The sequence below is a fragment of the Pinus tabuliformis genome, chromosome 5_1 (assembly GCF_031772625.1).
Source record: "Pinus tabuliformis cultivar Carrire ecotype Pingquan chromosome 5_1, CPIR1, whole genome shotgun sequence".
Lineage (NCBI taxonomy): Eukaryota > Viridiplantae > Streptophyta > Pinopsida > Pinales > Pinaceae > Pinus > Pinus tabuliformis.
In genome coordinates, this window is record NC_142305.1 from 588,499,794 (window position 1) to 588,514,964 (window position 15,171).

Consider the following 15,171-nt stretch of genomic DNA (forward strand, 5'->3'; position numbering starts at 1 on the left):
GGCAACGAAACTTGGAATCCGAGTTGTGCTCTTAAGTATCCTCCTCTATTTGGTTTAGGGTTTATCAAGGGTACAACCTATTCTTCCGAGCTGAAAAAAATAATGATGGCAATGAGAGGATGGATCGTTATATCAGAGCCTTCAATGGCTTTAATCACGAATTTATTTTTTATATGTTGGAAACCCTAGCAGCTTGTAGTGGTATGCATTCTACTTGTTTTCAAAGCATTTACTCTGTTTTATGCATCCTTTCTCCAAGCTCCGAGTTTTATGCACCTCAAGCACCCAAGATCGAGTCCTCTGGCATTATCCAAGTAACTGTTAATTTTCTCTCTACAATTGAGTTTTCCCTACCTTCTATTGCATGAGGACCATGTCTATTCAGAGTATATGCAAATTATTTACAAAGAAAAATGCTCCATTGTTACTGGTCATGTCTCTCATGCATTCACTGCAATACCCCACTTGAAATTCGCTAATATCTGCACTAAAATAACAATGCCATCCATAAACCCAAATGGGGGTGTTTTCACTCAATTTCTCATCGATAAATGCGGTTTGACACCCGAAGAAATTGCTAAAGCCTTTAGACATTGCAATGAATTTCTTCGAGTCAAAATATGGAAAAAGAAAAAAATTGGAGTTGTTAAATGGTTCTGGTTTGACTAGCCATGCCCAGGTTCGAAGGGTGGTCCCTTACAAACCTGGCCTTTGCTTTTGTAGCACTGAAAGAATCATATAGTAGAAGCTCAATCTCCTCAGGAGTTGCATGAAGGAAAAGCATCTATCCAAACTCATTTCTTATAATATCGGTGAACAAAAGCTTAGGTATTCGATTTCGCATTTGCAAAAATTGGGGATCGAGGGGGAAGCATTATTAGAAATTTTGTCAGGGCATCCCCATTTTCTCATGGTTTCAGAGGAAAAAATTATCGATTTGTTTAAATAAGCTCATGATTTAGGGGTTAAAAAGGGGTCAAAGATGTATAAAATTGCTTTGTGTGCATATATCAAAGTAGCCAAGGAGAAACTAGATCGAAAATGACAATCTTTAAGCAGTTTAGGTTTCTCTCAACAAAAACTTTTGTATTTAGCAAGACAAAGGCCAATGATTCTAACGCTTTCGAAGGAAAAACTGGAGCATAATGTAGATTTTTTGGTCAAAACTGTGGAACTTCAATTAGCTGAGATTGTTAAGTATCCAAATCTGTTCGGAAACAACTTAGAGACAAGGATGATTCCTCAGTATATGGTGCTAGCGACAATGAAGTCTAAGCAATTCCAAGTGTTGAAAAGAGAGGTGTGTTTTCCGAAGATAATTGAGTGGACAAAGAAGTGTTTCCTTGAAGAGTATGTTCATTCAACTGTTGAATTCTCTTTAGTTCTCCAGGATATTTACCGCAGAGGGAAAGCTAGAAAGTTAGTCATTGGCAAGAAGAAATGTAGTGATCTTTTCTCACTGGAAAAGATTGATGAAAGTTGCCATAGTTCATCAAAATCTTCGATATTACTTTTCTTATGCACTATTTTTCATTTTAATGTAACTGAGTGAGAATTCTGCTTAGTATAATTTTTATGGCTTCCTTAGCACAAGAAGAGTTCACAAAAGAGTGCTTGCAATATTAAAGTTATATAGATGTAGTAGCATTTTTGAAAAGTAGATTTAAAAATATAAATAATTTCACAGTAATGCTTTCTTTCCTTTTCTAGTTACAAACCAACATCCATTAGGGGAATTTTGAGGTCTAAAATGGGTCTCCTAAGGAAATTATAAAATAATAGTGCAAATAATAAAATTAAATTAAATTACATCATCAAATTTTAGAGGGAAAAATAAAAAAGTGATTTTTCAACTTATCTCCTTATGGGTTTACTCAAATTTCGAGTAGCAACACTCGTTGCAAGCAGAATTTGATTCCTTATCCAACAACTACCCATGTTGCATACTTTTGATGGACCCTGCTACACGAAAAACGAGAAATACATTAAAAACGTGATTACAGTCGTGTTTTTTCATGCATTTCTCATTTTTCGTGTAGCAGTGTCCATCAAAAGTATGCAACATGGGTACTCTTTGGATGAGTAATTGAATTTTTCATCCAACCAGTACTCCCACTCGAAATTTGAGTGAAAAGTTAGAGAGATAGGTTTAAAATACGAGTTGAAAAAGTAGTTTTATTATTTTTAATTTTTTTACTTTTTTACTCCAGAAATGGTGAATCATACCCATGGTTGACATCATAATCTTGAATCCTATTGGTTCTAAATAAAGTTTATTTTGGTTGTACATTTTTCTGAGGCCCTTTTTAGATCTCAAAATTCCCCTAATGCACTGTGTGATCCATTTAATGTTTATGACTTCCTTAGCGTGGGAAGAGTTCAAAAAAACATGTTTACAATATTAAAGTTATACTGTTGTCAGTAGCATTTTTGGAAAAGATATTTAAAAATATGAACGATTTTAGAGTAGGGTTTTTTTCGTTCAAGCTAGAACACATCAGTGAAAGAAAATTAAACTTTTTTTATCAAGCCATCAAATCCAAAACTATATATATAAATTATAAAGGGAACTTTATGATGATAATAATTTCTCTATAATAAATGCTTAGCCGTTAGTCAATATAGTCGTTGCCTGGTCAAGAATTATAGCCGTTGGAGGTCTTGCTCTAACTATTTAACATGCAAAGCTTGATTTGATTCTTCAACTTGTCCTGACGATGAACCACACTAGTTGGTTTGAAACGTGTCGACAAATGAAATATCATGTGATTTATGCCAAAAAATCTCTCATAAACTTGATATGGATCACAAAAGCCTCAATTCAACAAATGCTTAGTATCTTGATGTATTGCATTTTCCTGAGTCAAGTTATGTCAGTGTTGGGTTTACACAAGTGATTAGGCGATGAAACCCAACAATATTTAAGTGAAATTTCTAATAATAAATTATTTTTGTTTCGGTTCATGTCATTTTACTGAGTTGGTTTTTCCGTCATTTTGTACATACGTTTTCTTCCATTAGTTTTGGTTCATTGATTTTACTGAATTGGGTTCTCCAAAATTTTATCTGTAGTTTTTTTTTAAGTCATTTGGGTCAAGTTGTGTGTATCATGTTTTAATATAATTGGCTCATGTTAAAACATCACTCAATTACAAATCTAAACTAACATAAATCAATATTTCATCATTATAAAGAATAATTTCAAGGAGATCAAAATAACCATATTTGATAATGGCTTCTTTGGTTGCCATCAATGACCTCGCTCCATTTTGATTGCAAGAAGATGAATACTTTATGCTTGTCACATTCTAAGCTTAACATAAATTTGTCACATTCTAAGCTTAACATAAATTTAGTTAGTAACCTGGATTAAAACCAAAACAAAATTGAAAATATTTCTGTGCATGTAGGCTTACTAAAGCCATAGGGATGCTCTTGTATTAGACATCCTAGCTAATAAAAAACATGTTATCATATTTAAAAATTGTGTCTCTTTTGTAACTAACTAAACCAAGAAAGTAGTTCAAGCTCTAGCAGAGTGTCTTGCCTCTAAAAAATATATATATAAAATTTATTGCATTAGATAACGATCACAAGGATGAGGGGTTTGTTGTAGTCTAGACTCTAGAAAGCCCTTATGAAAGGTCATGAATACCTTAAAGAACTTGATCTAAGCACAAATGGTATCAATAGAATAGGGACAAAGGATGCAACTGAAGCTATGATAAAAAGGCTTGACTTTGATATGTTGAAGATTGATGGAAACTTCATTTCTAAAGAAGGAATCCATGTTGTCAAAGATGTGTTAGTGATTTAATTTTTCAAAATGACCTTCTAAAATCTTCTATTCTTTCGATGTATCTTTGCACATTTAAAGAAAATTATTAGCCTTATACTTTATAATATTTAGATTGATTTTGATATTTATGATATTTAGATTGATTTTGATATTTATAAGACATTTTGTATCAGACTAAATAAATTTAAAATATATAATATAAAATTATATATCGAATAAAACGTGTGCATGGATAAATGCATTGGGTTCATTATCAAATATTATTTTTTCAATGAATAATCGAGAGTTGTTGCTTTTTAATGTTACAACTACAATTTTACATATTTACGTAGTATAAATAAATAGAATGGGAATATAATGTATGGAAAAATACAAATTTTTAAATAGTTTAGAGAATAGAATATTAGTAAAATTATAAAATTAAATTATAATATTTTATTTTTTTTTCAGAGAAAAAAAGCAGTATGTATTATATTGAGGCAATATAAATGCTATCATAAGGTACAAATAAGTGGAAGACTATGATGCAGGACATTTGAGAAGTTCAGATGTCAATGCAGTTCCCAAATACAGAAAGATAGATGCCTACATCAAGGATGAGCAGGAGTATTGACCAACATATACATTCACATTAACAGCAGGATCAGAGAATAGAAGGGTGCATCATAGAAAGAACCAGTATGAACATATACCAAAAACAACCATGATCCGCATTCGGCATTTAATTCTATGAGCAAAAAACCATAGCCGAGGATCGGGCCCTATCTAATTGGCCAGCTGATTTGAAGATGAGTCGAAAAAAGCAATGATGCTCTGCAGAATGGAACTATAGGGGGCTTTGGAGTCTTGGAAGATTTTGTGATTCCGCCACTTCCAAGCGAACCATAACATGATGACAATGAGAGAACGCCTTGGCCCCTTTTGACAACGCCACCATTCAAAAGCTGCATGGATGGAGACAAAAACAATGTGAGGAAAATAAAAAAAAGTGGCCAGTTCATACCAGATATGTTGAGAGGAGTTGCAATGGAAGAACATATGGAGATTTGATTCTTCTTCTGATTCGCACATCGAGCATCTGCTTGGGCCATGCCAGTTCCTTTTCCGTAGGTTGTCCCATGTCAGGTTCTTGTTGTTGAAAACCAGCCATGCAAAAAATGTCATCCGAGGGGGGCATCCCGATTTCCAGAAAGGCATTGGGAAGAGAGGGCTTACATGCGAAGCCTTTGAGAGGATAAAATCAGCGTATATATCTCTTACCCTGGCTGGCACCTGTGAATTTGACTTGGACCAAGAAAGGTGGTCAGTTGTTCCAAAACGAATGATTCCACTAACCTGTAGAGCAGCTTTTAAAGCATTCCATGAAGAGCTCAAAGCAGCAGGCAAACGAAGATCATAAGCATCCTTCCATGAAGGAACGAGACCATTCCATTCAGAAATGAGATTGTCCCATGTGAAAAAACCGTTCCTGTGTAGAGAAAATAAAAGGCTTTCAGGAATTGTAATAATTCCGCGACTGCAGGCAATAGGATCAAGCCCGATTAGAATTATGTTTCCTGTGTGGATCCTCCATCTTAGATTTTCCAGAAAGTATTTTTCAACCTTCCGAAGACTAAGCCATATGGCTGATCCATGTTTGATACCAATAGCTCGAGATCTGAACCAGTATTCCAGACTTTGTCCTTTCATGTATTTTAGTTTGATAGTTGTGCTCCATGGACCATCACCAAAGATCCCTCTCCAGAGAGATTTGCATAACAGGGCCTTTCCAAAAGCCCTCAAATCCATTATGCCCCATCCCCCAAGGCGCTTTGGCAGAGAAATTCTATCCATGTTGGAGAGGTGGAACTTTGATCGTTCAGATTTTCCGCCCCAGATGAAATTGGTCGTCACCTTAGTCAGCTTGTGAATGATGCTTACCGGGAGAAAGAATAAGTGAGCCCAGTAGACGGCCATCTGCATTAAAACAGACTGAGAAAGAGTGACTCTACCTGCCAGGGATAGACTCCGATGTTCCCATGCGGAGATCTTTTTGAAATATCTTTCAGTCAGCCATTGCCAGTCGCTTTTGGAGTATCCTTTTGCTTTGAGATGAAAACCAAGATAATTGAGGCCCTCCTTGAGCGGCCTTGACTCAATTTCGAAAAGATCAGAAATCCAATTTACCATCTCCATGTTGGCATCATTATGATATAAAGAGGATTTCCCTTTGTTGATGAAGAGCCCGGAAGCTTTTTGGAATTTATCTAGAATATCTTTTAAGCATCTCCACGTTAGTTTACATAACATTGCAAACAAAAGTATATCGTCGACGAAGAAGTTGTGCGAAATGAAATTGAGCCTGCAGATCTTGATGGGCTTGATTCTGTTTTCAGCAACGGCTTTATTTATGTGAATGCTTAGAGGGTTCATGGCCAAAATGAATAAAAGAGGCGAGAGGGGACATCCCTGTCGTAGTCCTCTCTCGGCTTGGAAATATTGAGAGGGGATGTCGTTTATGATAACTGCATAGTTCACAGACTCTACGCAGGCCATGATCCACCGGATGACATTGGGACCCAAACCAATCTTGGCCAGGAGACATTTAATATACCCCCAGTCTAAGCAATCGAAAGCTTTTTGCAGGTCAATTTTCATGATGGCCGCTTCTATATTTTGAGAAGACATGGAGAACAGGCACTCCTGAGTATTAGCCACTGCATCCAGTATGTTGCGGCCCTTGAGAAAAGCATGTTGATCCTTGGTTAAAAAGGTGGCCAGAGTATCTTTGATTCTTTCAGCAATAATTTTGGTGATGATTTTAAAAGAGATGTTGCATAATGATATCGGTCTGAAGTCATGGAAAGTTTCTGCTTCCCCCTTTTTCGGAATTAATGCGATCAAAGTGGAAGAAAGGAGATGGTGAATGCTGCCAGACATCCTAGACGCTTCCACCATCCTCAGCAAATCATGTTTGATGAGGTCGAAGAAATGAGTGAAGAACTCGATTGTCCAGCCATCGGGGCCTGGACTCTTATCTTTCTTGAAGGATTTCAGAATTCCAAGAAGCTCGTTCTCGGTGACCGGCCGGAACAGGGCCTCATTTTTGACATCGTCAAACATCTGTGGCATCACTTCAATACCCCATAGAATGTCTCGAAATCCAACATCTGTCCTCCTGCTAAATTGTTTCTTGAAGTGGCTTACAGCTTCCTTTGTGATGTCATGTTGGGAAACAAGGAAGCTGCCATTTGCATCTCTTATTTTCCAGATGGAGTTTTTCTCACGTCTGGCGTTTGCAAAATTATGAAAAAATTTCGTGTTCTTATCTCCTTCCTTGAGCCATAGTGCTACTTTTAAGCCTCCAAAAAGATTCCTCCTGCTTCAGTAATTTGTATTTTTTCCTTTCAAGATCTCTAATACTGCATTTCTGGCTAAAGGAGCATGAGTTGGATTCTAACAGTTTTAAAAGACTATCCAGCTCCTGTTGCACTAGCTGTAAATCCTGTCTGTCACTTTTCCTTTTATCAGATTGCCATTTCTTCACCAGCTTTCTCAAAGCGGCCATCTTTTCTCTGAAAGTTAAGAAAGGGGGAGACAATGCTTGGGCAGTGAGCTCTTTCCATGCCTTGGAAATGTATTCATTAAAGACCGGGTCCTGGAGAAGATTTTTATTGAATTTAAAGGAATACCCCAATCTGAAGCCTTTTCCCCGCTAGAATAAAAGAATAGGCCTGTGATCGGAGATGAGTATGTTCCCCACTGTTGAAATAGGCATACCCATTTTATCTATGATGCTGGTATGCACTAAAAACCGGTCGATTCTTTTTGCGATATAGGCCTTATCTGTTCTGCCATTAACCCATGTTGGCTTCATCTCAGATGGGGTGATATCCACCAAATTCTTATTTAGAATCTCAAGCTTTATGCTATCAGCGATCGGGTCCTTTTTCTTGCAGCTTCCCCAACATTCCTCCGAGCTCAATGTTACATTTAGGTCACCTGCAATAATCAGGTGCTCAATATCAAACATATCTGAGGCAAAGAACCTTTCCCAAAAAGGGGCCCTATTCTTATAGGGCGCATAGATGTTTAAGATATTTATGGGGAAATCTTTGCCCCTGATGGAAGCCGAAATGATGATTCCTGCAAAACATCTGTATGCCTTAGCTTTGATTTGATGAGGATCCCATAAGGTTGCTAGGCCTCCTGATAAACCCCTTGCCTCTGTGGCCACCATGTACCAAGTTGGAAACATTTTCCTGAAGTAAGAGATGGAAGCCTCACGGCTGTGCATAGTTTCTTGGATAAGAATGATTCCAGGTCTAGAGGAATAGAAGAAGTTCTTTAGCATTAGGAATTTGGGGTCAATGCCAAGACCCCTGATGTTCATAGAAATTATAAAAGTCATTTGGAGGGTTGACCAGCCGTGCTTTCTCTAAGAGGCTGTGAGTTCGTCATGCCATAGATAGGAACATCCACCAATGAAAGATTCCTAACCCCTCTGTCTGTTACAGTAGTCCTTCCTCTGAAATTCCTGCTGCCACCCCTACTCTTTTTTTGAACAGTTATGTTTTTTGCTGAGTCCGGGCTGATGAGGGGGGAGGCCTGGTTCTTTGGTTTGTGGATAGTTAAAGGCTCTAGTTCTAAGGACTTTCTGCTAAGTAGGAAATCCAGATCGCTATCGCATGGGTTAGTTGGAGATGAGACAGGGGAGTTGACAGGGGTGACAGATAAACATGGGCCTTTACCTTTTATTTGAGATAGAAGAGACTTATCAGGGGTTGGAGAGGATGACGAGATGGGGATGGGTAGAGAACCCATGGAAAAATCCTTTACCTGCATAGGGATAGGGGAGGGAACAGCTGAATCTTCCTTTGGTTCTGGGATGGGAGAGCATTGTAAAACTGCGCGGCTGCTGTTTAAAGGGCCGTCAAAATTATCGGGGCTGCCGAGCCTGGATTCTGGAGCCGGAGAATTGACCTGTGATGTTGTCCTCTGGGGAGTTAAAGCCTTGGGGTGCTGGTCATCCAGCAGCTCTGTGGAGGATAAACTGGCCGTCGAGGAATGTCTCCTTTCCTTTCGTTGGTTGAATCTGCTTTTTAGAATCTTATACTGAGGGCAATTTTTTATGAGATGGCTTGTTCTATGGCAAGCTGCGCATCTAAATGGGATGCCCCAGAAGTCTAGTCTCTGCTTGATTGTCTGATCTCTCCAGGTGATCTCAATATGATCTGGATATCCCCCTCGGTAGGATTTCTCTATGAGGACCCAAGCTATTCTCTTATCCTTTTCTCCTAAACACCAGGGGTCCACGTAGACAAATCTACCGATTGAGTTGCCTATTTCCTCAAGGGTTTCCTTAGACCATAGTTCTAGAGGCAGATTCGGAAGTTTTACCCAAATGAGGTTATTAGCAGGCATGTTTTTCAGCGGATCATATCCAATGTACCATCTATACAGAGCTAGGAAGCTCCTTCTAAAGACCCACGGACCTTTGAGGATAGCCTCAACATCAGCAGCACTAAGAAAGTGGAAACAATACCACTCCTTCATGAGATTTGAGATAATGGGGGTGTATCCTATCACTGGCTTCCAATGAGTTGCAAGCCATTTTCTCATCTCGGCGTCGTTCATCTCGGGAAAATGCCACCTGCCAATAAGAGCAAGATTCTGCAGGCTTTCAATCCTCTCTGTCAAGAAAGCGCTGTCGAGCTTGATTGCTGTAGGCGGAGCCATGGTTTTTACGGGGTTTTGGGATTTGTTATACCGACTCGGGTGCTCGAGAGAGCCACTTTTGTTGCAGGCCATCTTATCCCCTTTATGAGATGAGTGACGTGGTCTTTCCCTATCAGCAAATTTTAAAGATGGATTAACGATCATATCATTCAGGGTTGGTTGCCAGCCCCCTGGTTGTGTGGCATTCTCCCATGCCCGCTCAACTTCCATGGTGGCCCGAATCAAAGCCTCCGTGTCGGTCCCACCTTCCATACACCTCCCAAAGATCTATGTTTGGATTCGGAGGGATATTTGTCAGATTGCCTTTCCATATTTGTACAGGGGGAGTAAAAGCGCTCTGATCCTCGTCAGAAGGGAGAACCCGGATGATATAAAAGCCTGGAGAGAGGGAATGTGGGGATGGAACCGTTCTGATAGCAAGAGAGCATGTAGAGTAATCGGGTAGATCGAAAAGGACAGAAAAGGGACACTTCCTGGAGTTTGAGCAAGTACTGGCTCTGAGGAGACAATCAAAGCCTTACGGCATGGTGACAACAACAGGCCGTCAATTTGACTAAAAGTGGGATAATCCTACGAAGGTACCCTGACAGAAGATTAAAACCAGCTTTCCAATAACCAAGGCAATTTTGAAATCATTGGAAAAAGAAATCGGCCATCGAGAAATTATTCCGCCGTAAGAAGGAGAGCTGTTCCAGGCCAAAGACGGGGAGGGTTCGAAACCTTGACTGCAGAGGAAGCTAGAAAGGTGGAGTATCATTGCATGCGAAGCAGCAACAATATACTTCAAAGACGCAAAATTATAATATATATATATATATATATATATATATATATATATATATATATATATATATATATAGATATATATTAATTTTAATGTGTTTTAATTTAAATATATATTAATTTTTTTTATTAAAATAGAACTAATTAAATTTCAATTTTTCTGAAAAATTATATTTTACAATTTTTTAATAAATTGATGTAAATATAAAATACTAAAAAATTATTAAATAATTTATTTTAGTTTAAATATATATTAAAAAAATTGATTGAAATGAAAAACTCATGATCATATAAGATTTATGAGTTTGTTTGATTTAGGGGACATCAACTCTTATTTAGTAATATACTATGACCATTTAAATAATGTGTTTTGTTCTTTCTAAAATTAAGCTCATAAATCTTAAAAAAAAAAAAAAATCGCTATGTAATGGTCATAACTATTATTTAATATTGTTAATACACTAAGAAATTTTTCACTTACCATGAGTTGGAGTGGAATGTATCTACATGTATAATGTTATTTAAAAAAATATTAAAATGCAAATGTGAACAATATGGCTTTAATATTTTGATTTGAATAGAATAAAATCTAAATTTTGCTGAGATAAGGAAATTGTATTAACTATTAATGCAATTAGTAATCAACAAGATTATTTACTAATTTGCATTAACAATGATAATAATCAACAATATTACATTATATAAAGTAGAATATGTAATAGAATTTTTTTTATTTATAGATAACTTAAATAATTACATGTAGTAGGAATCCAGAGAACTTATTGGGAATACTTGGGAATAACAAAATGAGATTCAACTTAATATATAGAAAGAAAGAAAGAAAGATTATTTTTAACGTCCACAAGGCTAAAGATAGCATATGTGACACATTGTTTCTTCATCTGCTTGATGTATTCGGCCCTTTTTCTGTGAAGCTTTAAAATAAATGCTCCCAGCTTCTCGACAAACCCCTCGCTAAATAGATTATCCCAAGAGCTAGCTGCCAGCATATCTGCATAACTTTTCTTGTTTCCTTTGAAGGCCTCACATTCTAAAATGAAATGTTTTTTTTTCCACTTTTCCGGAAGAACAACAAATGCATACTCTTTCCTTCCACACTTCCTTTGGGCTTTTCCAGCGCCCTGTTTCACAACGGAGTTGATGAGAATTAGTCCTTAACTGAGTAATAAGAATTTTGGCTCTCCAAGAGATATTGACCTCTATGTGTGCTTTTGGTTTATGACTATGAGTGGAATTAAACACTTCAATATAGTAATTTTTCTTTCTTCCTAGCTCCTTATCCCAAGTACACTTGTGGAATTTTTCCATAACAAATGCTTTTATCTCTTTGTTGTTTATGGGACACACATTCAAGCCAATACCCCATTTACTAAACCATTTGTTATATTTAGAGAGATAAGGTGATTATGTATTTACTTTTTATAATTATCATAAACAGGTTATTCGTGATAAGTTTAGATGATAGTTTATTTATCTATTGTTAAAGTTAGAAGATATTTTACTAATTTTATATTTATAAAGTTAGTGATTATTCATATCATAATATATTTGATTAACTTTTATACACAAAAATATTGGAATGAAATTTTATATGCAAAGTGTATTACTTTATGTAAATCGATTTTACTTAACAATAAGAAGGGGTTATTGTAAGCCCCAAGGGTTAGCTTAGTTGGTCAAAATCAGTGCCTCGCCATCGGGAGGTCACAAGGTCCATTCTCACCGAAGCCCTTGGGGTCAGGTCTTGCAATAGGTCGAGGGGAGTTAGCCCAGATTTTTCTGTGGACGTAGCACTACCTGTTATACCAGGGTGTCCGTGAACCACTCTTAAAAAAAAAAAAGAGGTTATTGTAAGCGGCTTAATATTCAATAAAAGAAATTACTAACAAAGTTGTTAATGCTTGTAAACAATAAGGAACTACAATTAACAAAACACCACAATTTACCAACAGGTAAAACTTAAATTGATTGGATTATAAAACATTAACACTAGATATTGGTTATATATATATATATATATATATATATATATATATATATATATATATATATATATATATATAGAGAGAGAGAGAGAGAGAGAGAGAGAGAGAGAGAGAGAGAGAGTGACGATGGTCAGTATTTATACGATGTATTTGCATTACATCTTATTACGAATACCTACAATTTTTATCTACACATAAATATAAATTTGATATAAGAATATGTTTACAAGTTGACTTGAGTTTATATCTGTATTCACATACATTTGTTTATTTGTAAATTGGGTTACATTTCGAATATATATTCTCGAAAAAGAACATCAAAGATAACTAAGTATCATAAGGAGGAATCCATGTAGAAATCATGCGGATGGATTGTAACATGGTGGCATTAGTAAAGAAGGATTGTGAATTACATTTGCAAAATATTGAAAACATTGAGCTAAAATCATTAGTAAACAACCCTTGATGAACTATAAAGACCTATGTGGTGTAATAAGTATGATTACATTATTTCATATCATAACAGATTACCCTTCCATTTAGGACAATGATACCACCCTCATTGACCTCAATATCAACAACACCTACCTACAGGTATCAGATGAGGGAACTGTCTTGGTCGAACCATTACGGATATTGGAACAAAGGTTTCGACAACTCAGGAACCGCCTAGTGGACCAAGTTAAGATCCAATGGGACAAGTATAGTCCTAGACATTATACCTAGGAAGATGTAGAGACCATATGCCAAAATTATCCCAACTTATTTTGATTTAAAGATTAAAAAAAAAACTGTGTTTTGTATATCCTTACCTTAGTTTGTTAGATTTCTAGGGCTATAATTTTGAACTTATCTATAACAATAAAGAGTTACATTTAAGAATGTTATTTCAAATGATTATGTTTTTTCATGTATGTGTAATTAAATATGTACACATTGCTAGTACATGGATACCAATATGAATTATGTTATGAATGAAATGTGTGATTGCGTTAAATACCACATATTTTCTATTATTGAAGAGACAAAAATAACTATAGCGACCACACTTGACTACTTAATGTGAATTATAACTATAGGTATATTGGTTGGATATAGCCAAATATGTTAAGTAAACTCAAAGGTCTAATGGTTAGATGGGGAGGTTCGGTGCCCATAGGTCTTGTGGTCCAATTTTAGGTAGGACTATGTATGTCTGAGAGCTCCTCCAGGCACGATTTCTTCAGTTGAAAAAAAAAATGGTAAACTCAAAGACCAATATCATAGATGGCAACATATTAGGACTGTGCAGAAACTATTATCTGAATACAATTAGTTTTGAATATATTGATGCATATGTTATTATGTGTGTACAAGTGTTTACATTGCAAATAGTATGGTTATGAAATCAACCACATGATGAAAAAATACAAGAACAATTGAAGCCCAATGAGATTCCACGATAGGGTGTTGAGCATGGTCCTACTAGGAGGGGTGGAGGTGTTCCCACTGTTTATCCTCTAAAACATGGAGTTATGGGAGGATTGTGTGAGTCACGCTCCCCTAGACATGTGATGATGACTATTAGATGCCTACTGGTAAATTAGGTCGATATAGTCGATGATGTCTCCCTTGAGGTTTATGAATGGTTACATCAGTATATTTGATGCCATGGCATATTCTAGTAGAGGATGGATAGGATGGGAGCGAAAGAGATTAGGAAGGATAGGAGGATTCTAGAATAGCTTGGGAGTCTGGTTGGGGCAGGGCATGACGTCTAAATTTGTAAACCCATAAATTTTCAAAACACAAATTTTAAAGTGTCCTCACATTAAATGAGAATTCAATCATAGAAGACAGTTCTTGCATGATTATAATAATCACTAAAATAATTATTGATATATTATATAAACCCTAACTACAGGAAAAAGTTTTCTAAAATACGAGTGTATGTAATGACCCACCTCGAATCACATGAAACAATGACCCACCTAAAATTACATAGAACATAAGAATATTAGCATGCATACGAGGCATGCATATGATAGCTACATATGCATGTGTCGCATGCACTGCACTAGTATACATCAATTGATTATAAATATTTAATAATACAACACTCCATTTAGGAGTTACATCCTTACTCATCACTGCAAATATTTTCTATTTACATCATAACTGATAAACAATATTTTGATTTCAATATAATATCAATTATATAAATTCAAACTATAAATAAATATAATTTTTAAATACCTAAAATTAAGAGTGACTCTATATATAATTACATTGAGGGATATTCTGAAGATTATATTAGAAAAAAAACACTAACTAAAAGAAGCCTTTAAACTAAATCATTTAAATGAAATTATAGTTGGAATTATAAATATTTAAAAGGTTGAACTACCTCATAATAGTAATCAATTATAGGAATAAATTAAGAGCCTAGTGTTAACCTTTCATATTACCTCATTCAATCTCATTTGTCCCATATCTTGAAATAATTTAAAAAATATTATTTGCATATCTATACATAATAAATATATATAAGTAAGGCTATATATATATATATATATATAATTACATTGAGGGATATTCTGAAGATTATATTAGAAAAAAGCACTAACTAAAAGAAGCCTTTAAACTAAATCATTTAAATGAAATTACAGTTGGAATTATAAATATTTAAAAGGTTAACTACCTCATAATAGTAATCAATTATAGGAATAAATTAAGAGCCTAGTGTTAACCTTTCATATTACCTCATTCAATCTCATTTGTCTCATATCTTGAAATAATTTAAAAAATATTATTTGCATATCTATTAAGGGTGTATATATATTATTCAAAAATTAAACATATTAATGATTATGGATATTTTCAAAA

At 35.6% G+C, this 15,171-nt stretch overlaps 1 protein-coding gene across 1 annotated transcript; it reads right to left on the bottom strand.

Moving 5' to 3' along the window:
* Nucleotides 1-7,493: 7,493 nt before the first annotated feature.
* On the bottom strand, nt 7,494-8,075 carry LOC149166226 (uncharacterized). The gene has a single exon (XM_089430106.1). The coding sequence runs from the start codon at nt 8,073-8,075 to the stop codon at nt 7,494-7,496; it is 582 nt and encodes a 193-aa protein (XP_089286232.1).
* Nucleotides 8,076-15,171: the final 7,096 nt, after the last annotated feature.

Bases quoted from the DNA above. Each gene is read 5' to 3' on its own strand.
- LOC149166226 (XM_089430106.1), bottom strand. From the start codon at position 8,075: ATGCACAGCCGTGAGGCTTCCATCTCTTACTTCAGGAAAATGTTTCCA.